The sequence below is a fragment of the Humulus lupulus genome, chromosome 2, assembly GCF_963169125.1.
Source record: "Humulus lupulus chromosome 2, drHumLupu1.1, whole genome shotgun sequence".
Lineage (NCBI taxonomy): Eukaryota > Viridiplantae > Streptophyta > Magnoliopsida > Rosales > Cannabaceae > Humulus > Humulus lupulus.
The window spans coordinates 250,122,407-250,131,906 of record NC_084794.1 but is presented as its reverse complement, the minus strand read 5'-3'; the positions used below and the strand labels follow the sequence as shown (position 1 = coordinate 250,131,906).

General features: G+C 33.4%; 3 protein-coding genes across 6 annotated transcripts; 2 read left to right on the top strand and 1 right to left on the bottom strand.

Moving 5' to 3' along the window:
- Positions 1–741: 741 nt before the first annotated feature.
- LOC133819180 (imidazoleglycerol-phosphate dehydratase 1, chloroplastic-like) lies at positions 742–3,751 on the top strand. Its single transcript, XM_062252360.1, has 8 exons — positions 742–1,020; positions 1,109–1,239; positions 1,639–1,743; positions 1,831–1,923; positions 2,529–2,603; positions 2,755–2,817; positions 2,906–3,015; positions 3,339–3,751. Exons 1-8 carry the CDS (start codon positions 795–797, stop codon positions 3,364–3,366), a joined length of 831 nt encoding a protein of 276 aa, XP_062108344.1. The 5' UTR covers positions 742–794; the 3' UTR covers positions 3,367–3,751.
- On the bottom strand, positions 3,746–5,849 carry LOC133819181 (photosystem II D1 precursor processing protein PSB27-H2, chloroplastic). 4 transcript variants are annotated; one of them, XM_062252361.1, is made up of 4 exons: positions 5,723–5,849; positions 5,237–5,445; positions 4,153–4,559; positions 3,746–4,050 (listed from the first exon to the last, which is right to left on the bottom strand). In XM_062252361.1, the coding sequence occupies exons 2-4, from the start codon at positions 5,319–5,321 to the stop codon at positions 3,913–3,915; spliced, it is 630 nt and encodes a 209-aa protein (XP_062108345.1). In that variant the 5' UTR covers positions 5,322–5,445; positions 5,723–5,849; the 3' UTR covers positions 3,746–3,912. The 4 variants fall into 4 exon arrangements, with proteins under 4 accessions (XP_062108345.1, XP_062108346.1, XP_062108348.1 ...); XM_062252362.1 differs by having other exon boundaries at positions 5,237–5,570; positions 5,723–5,839; XM_062252364.1 differs by having other exon boundaries at positions 4,153–4,579; positions 5,237–5,570; positions 5,723–5,769.
- A 233-nt stretch (positions 5,850–6,082) lies between these two features.
- Positions 6,083–7,844, top strand: LOC133819179 (small ribosomal subunit protein uS13z/uS13y/uS13x-like). The gene is made up of 4 exons (XM_062252359.1): positions 6,083–6,239; positions 6,332–6,492; positions 6,825–7,013; positions 7,519–7,844. The coding sequence occupies exons 1-4, from the start codon at positions 6,237–6,239 to the stop codon at positions 7,622–7,624; spliced, it is 459 nt and encodes a 152-aa protein (XP_062108343.1). The 5' UTR covers positions 6,083–6,236; the 3' UTR covers positions 7,625–7,844.
- The last annotated feature ends 1,656 nt before the right edge of the window (positions 7,845–9,500 follow it).

Sequence of the window (9,500 nt, the reverse complement as noted above, 5' to 3'; positions counted from 1 at the left end):
TTCTTAGGAGACTCATTTTACCAGTAAGATTTAAACTTAACAAATAAAAATATAATATGTTGAGTGGAAAACAAGGCAACAAATGAAATCATGAATTAAAAAAAAAAAAAAAGCCAACAATTGGCATAAGACAAGCTTTAAATTTGGATTTCTCTAACTAAAATCACTGGAGCAAAATTAATATAAAACTTTTGAAAAACTTTAAAGGAAAAATTACATAAAATACTAATTTTTACAAAAAAAATTACGTTTTTACGGTCAACATTTTTTTTTTAATTTTACGGTTTTAAGGAAATTTTTACATTTTTATTGTTTTGTCTTTTTTCATTTTTGTGTTATTTTCAAGTTGTTAAGTTGTTTTTAGGTTTTTTTTTTTTTTTTTGTATTTTCACTTTGTTTTTAGGTTTTTTTTGGAGTTGATGTTTAGTTGGTCTAGTGAGTTGTTTTTAAGTTGCTTTTCCTAAAAATCGTATTTTTGTAATTATGAAACTTTGAAAATCATATTTTTTAAATTTGAGTGCGTATTTTTGAAGAAAAAATAAGAACCGTAAAAAAGTAAAAAGAAAACAAAAAAAAAAATGTATTTAAGAAAGAATCTCTTTAACTGCTTTTTTACAGAAATACCAGAATTATAAATTATTTGTCCAAAAGTGGTATTTTTGTAAAGTCTCTAACAAAAAGCCCAGGCCCAAAGTAAACATTAGAGGGAATTCAGCTGACACCCTCGGCCGTACTACGACTCGTCTCATCTCACACCCCTGAACTTGCTTCACTTGCCTTCTTCTTCTTCATTGATGGAGCTTTCTGCGGCCACAACTGCTCGTCTTCTCAGCTGTCCAACTCCATCTCTGCCACTCCAATTATCCAGACCTAGGGTTTCTTGCAGGCCACTCTCACTTTTCACTTTAGGAAAACACTCGAATTGGAGCAAGGTCACGTATATGGATTCTCAATTAACCCCTTGTGCTACTCGGAATGATGACAACGGTTCTACTTTAACCTCTTCCCAAGTAGATTCTGGTAATGTTACTAACATTAATCCTTTGTTTTTGAACTTTGAAATTTTGTTTCTTTCTTTAATTTTGATATTGGTTTTTTATTTTTGAAGGCTTAGAGGCTCGAACTGGGGAAGTCAAAAGGGTGACTAAGGAGACCAATGTTTCGGTCAAAATAAACTTGGACGGTTCTGGTATTGCTGATAGTAATACTGGCATTCCCTTCCTTGATCATATGTTAGATGTCAGTAATTTTTTTTAAAAAATACATATTTTTTCCATCTGTTGATTTTGTTTTGCTATGTTGTATTGAATTTGCTCCCTTTCATTTGATTAAATTTTTACATGGGCATTTATCTTTGATGGTTTATATATCTCTTCTTGCCTAACTTTTCAATAAGATTTTTTCTTCATGATTTTGCTGAATATTTGCTCTGTGTCATTAGAATAGTGCGGAATCTATTGCCCAAGTTTCCTTAAAAGAAGCTGCTTAATATTTGTATTGTGTGATAGAAATTTTAGTTGGTTTTCTACTTTGGATAACATGATATGTACTGAGAATTTAATCACATTTTAGTATGATTTTGAATTAAAAACTTTTGAATTTGGGTTTCTAAAAGTTTGTCTACATTTGTTTGTTTAGCAACTTGCTTCGCATGGGCTATTTGATGTGCATGTTAAGGCAACTGGCGACGTCCACATTGATGATCATCATACAAATGAAGATGTTGCTCTAGCTATTGGAACGGTACTGAAACAGCAATTTTGATATGAAAATGAAATTTGTTTGTGCTTCAATCGTAGAGTTGAATGGGTTAGTATGCTCTTTTTACAGGCCTTCCTGAAGGCACTTGGTGATAGGAAAGGAATTTATCGGTTTGGTGACTTCTCTGCTCCTCTAGATGAAGCGCTTATACATGTCTCGCTGGTATGGTCTCTGTGATTGTATTAATAATCTTTTAATATGAATAATCTAATACGGTATTTTGGGTGGTGAAGTTGAATTACAAATGCTTTAAATTCTAAGGGCAGAGTTTATTTGGGTTTCAATTTTATGCTCGAGGCATGGCTTTATATTGCTATTTTATAATAGTGATTTCCGTGTCCTTTAACCAATGTTTGGTAAACTATTCATGCCATTTGGAATGAAGTAACCTTAATATGGAAACCAGAATCTCAAACCATTATTTTGTTTGTTGTAAGTTTAAGCCCAAGCAAGTGAATCCCATAAGATTCACTTTTACCTTTTGGGTAATATTAAACCCATCTAAATAGGTGGGTTTTAGGTTATCCTATATTATAAACAGTGAGCATTCTCATGTCCAACCAAACATTGTTAACTGACATTTCTATCAATTTAAAGCAAGATTCTCATGCTCAATATATTACTGTTTTAGTTAATTATGGACAATCACATTATCTTTTTGAACTTTTCCATTAATCAGAAAATTTTGAACTCCTCATCTCAAATGACCCTTTGAAGTAGAAACTAGAAATATTGTTTCAATTCAGAGTATGTTGTTCATTGTTTAGGATTTATCTGGTCGACCATATTTGGGTTACGACTTGCAAATTCCTACCCAGAGAGTTGGAACATATGACACTCAGGTAACCTCGTCTGTTTTAATTACATGTGCATGGTGGTTTCATATTCCTCCATCTGTTTCCTTTAACTATAGCAATGTTGAAAGTTCCCCCAATATCTATCTTTTTTAATTAGACATTTGAATTTTGTTTCCTACCCTTATATTTTAAATAGTTGGTGGAGCATTTTTTCCAGTCATTGGTAAATACTTCTGGTATGACACTTCACATTCGGCAGGTAATTATTTGACATTTTTAAGCATTATATTTACACGTATAAGTTATGCCTTCTCCGCTAAATATTTTAGCTTTTGTCTGTGCACCAGCTTGCTGGAAAAAACTCTCATCATATTATTGAGGCAACCTTTAAAGCATTTGCCAGGGCTCTTAGACAAGCAACAGAGTATGACCCCCGTCGCCTGGGAAGTGTACCAAGGTTTGATGTCACTGTTTGATCACCAAATTAATTAATTATTGTCAAATGTTTGTAGTTTTCAATCAAGTTGATTTCCTATTCTTGGTATCTGGAAGGCTGAAAAAGAGTTCCTACTATGTTAAATCATTTTTCAATAAACTGGACACATTTTTTAACGGCCAAGATAAGAATTGTTGCTGCAGCACCTGTATGTCCAGTTATTTCTCTGAATAGATAAATTGGTGGAAAATCAAGCACGATGGAAAGGGTTTTTTTTAAAAATGACTTCACCATGCAACTTTGGTGGATTAATGCTAACAATGTGTTATTTTCATCTTTTGCAGTTCCAAAGGTGTTCTATCACGTTCGTGATACCTGCACATTCAATGAAGAGGCTATGCCAAAGCTCAATTATAAAAATGCATAGCCTTTGTCATCTTATAAAAGGAATTATTCAGTTTGATATGTTGGCAAAGAGTCTCTGCAGCTGGTGGAAGCTTCTGGTGATTGATTGATTCCCCATGAATAAGAACGTAAGATGGCTGCTCAAATACTTAGGATAGTACTTCCCAAAGAACTGTTGTATAGCTATCATTTTCTTGAGCCTGTATCTTATTCTCATTGTTGTATTATATTACCTTGTAGGAGCTTAATTATTGGTGTTGAGATTTTTGCCAATGTATCAGTTTGTTTTGGATGAAATCTTGAGAAATTTTCCATTATTGAATAATGTATGCTGTATACATTCTGATTTCCACTCTGGTGCTTTTTATTTCACCAGGAAAAATAAAAATCTTATTTCTTAGCTTCACAATAAGAATTAGTTCAACATAGAAGTTTGGTTAGGAATGTATGAGCTTGGATCGTTATAGTAATACATAAGCTTTAGTATCTTAATCACTTCAGCTATAGAATTGACTACAAAGACTCTTCAGCTGTATCTAGATCATTCAATATTTCAGATTTAACATCCTCCGGCAGGGCAGCCGAGGGGCCTGCCTTCGAGTAAAAGCTCGCCAAGGATCTGAATGCCTTTTCAAGAACAACATAAGATTCCTGCCAATGAGCCACATACAAAAATCCAAGTCTTTTAGTAGAATCTAAAAAGTTTCAAATGGGGCTGAGAGGGGATTGTACTAGGTTTATAAAAAACAATACCTCTTGAGCTACAGCTTGTTGTCCCCTCCAATTGCTCAAGTACTCTCTAATCGATTCCTTGGCCGCATCCGCAGTACGTCTGAACTTCGCATTATCTTTAGGATCTTCCTTCAGCGACTCCCGGAGATTTTTTACCACTTCTCTTGCTGACTTCAGGTAACCCTTAGGCAACTCTTTTCCAGACTTAGTTTTCTCATTTGGATCAAACAGTGATTTGATGGCCCCTACAACTCCTGCATTATCTTCCTCTTCTTGCCTTGTTGATTTGTCTTCCGCCCAAGCCAGTGATGGTACCAAGCCGCAATTGAAGTTTATAATGGCCAAAACTGAAGCAGCACCACACAATAGAGCTCTCCGACGGTTCGGTGAAGCTTCTTGGGATGGTATTACAACATGACATGATTTATCTGTCATGTTTGCAAAAGAACTGTCAAGAAAGAAGATGTTCTAACGAGGGAAATCTCTATGAGCTGGAAAAAAATAATCTATATTTTCTGTTCCAACACTGCAGTATGGACACAATACAGTCAAGTGAACATCATGAACATGTGTTCTTCACACACACAGACAAAAACAAAAAACAGAGAGAGAGAGAGAGAGAGAATCATCAACATGTGAATGTACATCATTGTGGTATTTAGCTGAAGTTGCAAGTCCTACTGTTTCTTGATGATAACTGAAATATCCAACCATCAAAATCATAGGAAGAAAAAAATACTGTACACCCAATTTGTTTTTTGGTTAGAACAAAAAAAAGGTAGGCACCTTGTCCAATTCTACAATATTTGGGGATCATAAAACTATATACTGTTCATTATTTTTTAAATATCTAGGAAGGGCTCGAATCTGTATTCGGAGGAAGGACTCGAATCTCAAACTTTAAAGGAGTCAAATGACATGTCTAACAGATTGAGCTACCCTTCTTGGTTAATTCATTATTTTTATGAAGATCACGAATCAGTGCATACATATTTTAAGAATTGACAGAAAGTTTTGAAGTTGAGTTTCTCTGTACCATGGTATCCTATGAAATCAAAATTAACATTAACATTGTCAATGTAATTGTGTTTCAAAAGTTGCTTACATTCATTGACAGGTTTGAGAGTTTTGTCTGTCGTTTTGGATATCACAAGGGAACATATCTTTCCAGAAAGAAGAACTGCAGTCATCACTTCTCATCAATCTCAAAACCCAAGCCAAGCTATGTGGCTCCTAGCTATGTCTTCCACTGTGTTCTCTGAAACTACAGCAATCTCTTCAACCATGCCACCCCAACTGTATATGGGAAGTTACCTTCATGAACACCACAATTACTCAAACCTTTGTTCAAATTATGTAAGATGTGCTATCAAAAAATTTCTTGATTCCCCATACAGAACAGAATCAAGTTTTCCCAGAAACCCAAATGCATATAGAATCTGAAAAACCAAACTCAAAACATTTACTATTTTCCAGTGTTATTAAGAATTTTAGAAAAAGAAAAGTGAATTTTTGAGGAAATATTTGCAAATAAAACTTATGAATTTCCAGAAGAAAGAACTGGATATTTTGAAACCAGGCAAATGCATACCTTGGTTGCTTACTTACTTCAAGCTTCTTCTCTTTAGTCCCTTTGCCATCTCTGCCTCGAAATGGACTTTTATCCAGATAAAACACTCGTAAGGATGAGCTTCGTGGCAAACTGAAGGGTAAATTAGTCTTTTACGTCTGATTAAATGTTTTTGTATATACATACCCTCACTTTTCTATATTTGCACAATAAGGACCTTCAGTAAAAGGAAGTTTTGAAAGTTGACCAAAGTCTTTACATTTCGGCTGACGTGGCACTATTATTCACCAGGGCCCCGTATTTGATCGATAAATCCAATGGCAAGTAAGTGAGTTAAAGGCTCATCGAACGGCTAAAATTTAAATATGATATGGAACTGGATGTAGGGTATAACTCCCTTCTAGGGTTTTTGGTTTGCAACCCTAAACACTTTAAAACCTATCTTCACAAATCTCTCATACTCCTTCTCCGCTGCGTTCCTTTCTGCTGCTCTTAGTGAGAGATTTTAGAGAGAGAGCAGAACAAAGCCTTCATCATGGTGAGTCAACTCGCTATGATCCACTCGTTTTCGTTTACTGTATCTTTGGTTTGGTATCGGGCAATGATAACTGGATTTTCATGGTTTTGCAGTCTCTGGTAGCTAACGAGGAGTTTCAGCACATTTTGCGTGTGCTGAACACCAACGTTGATGGGAAGCAAAAGATCATGTTTGCCCTTACCTCCATCAAAGGTATTGGTCGCCGTTTCGCTAACCTCGTCTGCAAGAAGGCCGATGTCGACATGAACAAGAGGTTAACTTTCTTAATTCAAATATTGGGTTTTTCTTTTTTGCTGAAATTCTACGAACCCAGAGGTGTATTATTTCATTGATGTTGATTCTAGGTAGTGATTTAAACATTTATTAGAACAGTAATTTGCAAAATGGAGGGAATGCTTAGTTTGGATCATTAGTGTTAGAAAATTCAATTTGACATTGTTAGAGTGCCTTGTTTACTTAATTGGGTGTTTGATTAAACAAACTGATTGGTGTAGTTTTGAATTATTTTTAGTTATAAATTAGTGGAACTATAAGTTGGCGAGGTGATTTGATTATGAAAATTTGGATATGGGTATTTTACTGCAGAGCTGGTGAACTTTCTGCCCAAGAGCTTGATAACTTGATGGTAATTGTTGCCAATCCTCGTCAGTTCAAGATCCCTGACTGGTTCCTCAACAGAAAGAAGGATTACAAGGATGGAAAATATTCCCAAGTCGTCTCCAATGCTTTGGATATGAAGCTTAGGGATGACCTTGAGCGGTTGAAGAAGATCAGGTGTGTAGCCACGCAAATTTTCTTCCAATACCATACATGTTTGAGTTTTAAACCGTGTAAGACTGAACTCTTGACTTAGTGGAGAGTGGATGAGCGCAGTCTCTTTATATCTTGATTAGCTGGTTCAATTACCAGTGAAGAAAAAAAAATGGCAATATGTAAAATTTAAGCTTTTTTCACTATCACTGAATATGAGATGTTACTCTTGTCTGGTTGCATAGAAAAGCTTAATGCTTAGGGTGGTGTTAGTTGGTGGAATCCACAATTTAAAAAAAGGGGCAATAGGTGAAATCTGTGCTGTATTATACACTCCGAAATTTGAGATGCTAACCTGGTTTCATACTAAAACCTATTACTGGATCTTGTGCATATGAGCAAGTTTGATGGAAATTATTATTGTACGAACAAGATAGAAGAAAAGTTTCGTGGAAAAAATTGATAAATTTTGGGGAATTGTAGATTTCATTTTGGCTGACAAGTTTTCGTTTTTTTTTTTTATGGGCAGAAACCACCGTGGTCTGCGACACTACTGGGGTCTTCGTGTGCGTGGACAGCACACCAAGACTACTGGGCGAAGGGGAAAGACTGTTGGTGTCTCAAAGAAGCGTTGAGTTTGTTTCTTCTTGGATATCAATGTTTTGCTGCGAATTTTTGCTCCACAATTTACTTGTTTAGTTTACCATATCATTGTAAGGAACTTGTGTTTTTGGTGACTTGTGCAATATCCTGTATGCCTAGGTGGCCCCTTCTTCTAATTGACTGCTTGTTTTTATTTTTTTATTTTTATTTTGAGGATTTGATATGCAATGGCGATAATCATTTATTTGGATAGATTTTTTATCTTAGTAATTGTTTCTTGCACTGCCATTTTGTGTAATAATTTTTGGTTATTAACTTTTCTCAACTCATCCTCAAGTCCGTCAATCATTTTATGCTATTGGCTTGTTAATTTTATGCAGTATTTCAAGCCAAGTATAAGTATGAGAACCCTTTAATAAGTTAAAACTGTATAAACTTGAAATAGTTTGGGGATGTTTGCTTTATGGTAAGCACTCACTGGTAAGTTAAGGGTCATTAGATAATTGAACTTTTAGAAATTGGGATTTTGAAATGAAAATCTTAATTTAGTGATTTTAAGTATGTTTCAGATATTCTGATTGGTTCATTGTGTGTAAATTATTTTTTAATTTTAAAAAATAGAATCTCTGATTGGTAAAAAAATTCAATGACACCATGTAGCTTTAAATTTATATAAATATATATATGTATATATCATGCTCTAGAATGTAAAAAAAGAAAGTTTGGAAATAGAAAAAATGTGATTTCAACGTTTTCGATTAAGAAATCATAATTCTGATTTGGATATTGTTTTTGGAAAAAACATGCCAATCAAGAATTATAGGAGGTTCCACATATTTTAAAATGAGAAATGATAGTAAATGGTACAAAATATGTTATCAAGAAATTAATCTCCTTATTTTTTAAATTGTAGATAAATACTTTGCTGATTACCTAAATTTTTATTTTTTATAATTTTTTTAATTATTTAAGTATGTATGACTTTAATATAGTTGTATATGTATATTAGTTTTGATTAATAAGTTTTTATTTTAAAGCTATATTGATTTTTTATGTTTTTTATGGGTTGGTATATTTTCAATTAGTGTATATATTTTGTGGTATTGTATATAATTTTTTTTAATGATATTTAGTTTCTATATTATTATACATAATTGTAATATATAATTTTGTATCATGGTATATACATTTTAATAGTAGCATATTATATACATTTTATAGTAATAATTTTGTAAGTTTTGTTGGTATATTATTTTTCAACTCAGTATATGTATTTTGTAGTATGTTATATCATTAACAACCAATAAAAAAACGAAAAAAATCAAAATAACTTTAAAATAAAAACTAATATACATATATCATAATAGGGATATTTGCGGCATAAGTACCCAATGTTTGGGTTTTGTACGCGGCATAAACCCAATGTTTATTTTAGTGGAAAAAGTACCCAAAGTCAGTAAAACTGTAATTCCGTCAGCCTCCTCCATTAGGTTCCGTTTCGTGATGACTGGACCAACACGTGTCACTTCGTGATTGGTCCAACTCAATAATATTTTAAAAATAATTATGATTTGGACCAATAAAAACGTGACACGTGTCTGCCTAACGGAGGAGACTGACGGAATTACAGTTTTACTGACTTTGGGTACTTTTGCCAATAAAAATAAACATTGGGTCTATGCCGTGTACAAAACCCAAACATTGGGTACTTATGCATTGGGTACTTAATATATTGAGAATAAAATATAAATTTACTAAATGATATATTTGATAATATGTAATAATAAAATTGTGGTTAGACTATTTTACTACAAAATTAAAAATATTGATTTTTACTTACTTTCACACAACCTTAAAGGTCATTTTTCACCAAGTCTCATTCAAATTTTGAAATCATAAAATCTTATT

Coding starts and splice junctions, on each gene's coding strand:
- LOC133819180 (XM_062252360.1), top strand. CDS start 795: ATGGAGCTTTCTGCGGCCACAACTGCTCGTCTTCTCAGCTGTCCAACT. Junction 1,021..1,108: donor CTCTTCCCAAGTAGATTCTG/GTAATGTTACTA, acceptor TTATTTTTGAAG/GCTTAGAGGCTCGAACTGGG. Junction 1,744..1,830: donor TTGCTCTAGCTATTGGAACG/GTACTGAAACAG, acceptor CTCTTTTTACAG/GCCTTCCTGAAGGCACTTGG.
- LOC133819181 (XM_062252361.1), bottom strand. CDS start 5,321: ATGACTGCAGTTCTTCTTTCTGGAAAGATATGTTCCCTTGTGATATCC. Junction 4,560..5,236: donor TCTCAAACCTGTCAATGAAT/GTAAGCAACTTT, acceptor CAAACATGACAG/ATAAATCATGTCATGTTGTA. Junction 4,051..4,152: donor AACAAGCTGTAGCTCAAGAG/GTATTGTTTTTT, acceptor GCTCATTGGCAG/GAATCTTATGTTGTTCTTGA.
- LOC133819179 (XM_062252359.1), top strand. Junction 6,493..6,824: donor GATGTCGACATGAACAAGAG/GTTAACTTTCTT, acceptor ATTTTACTGCAG/AGCTGGTGAACTTTCTGCCC. Junction 7,014..7,518: donor GAGCGGTTGAAGAAGATCAG/GTGTGTAGCCAC, acceptor TTTTATGGGCAG/AAACCACCGTGGTCTGCGAC.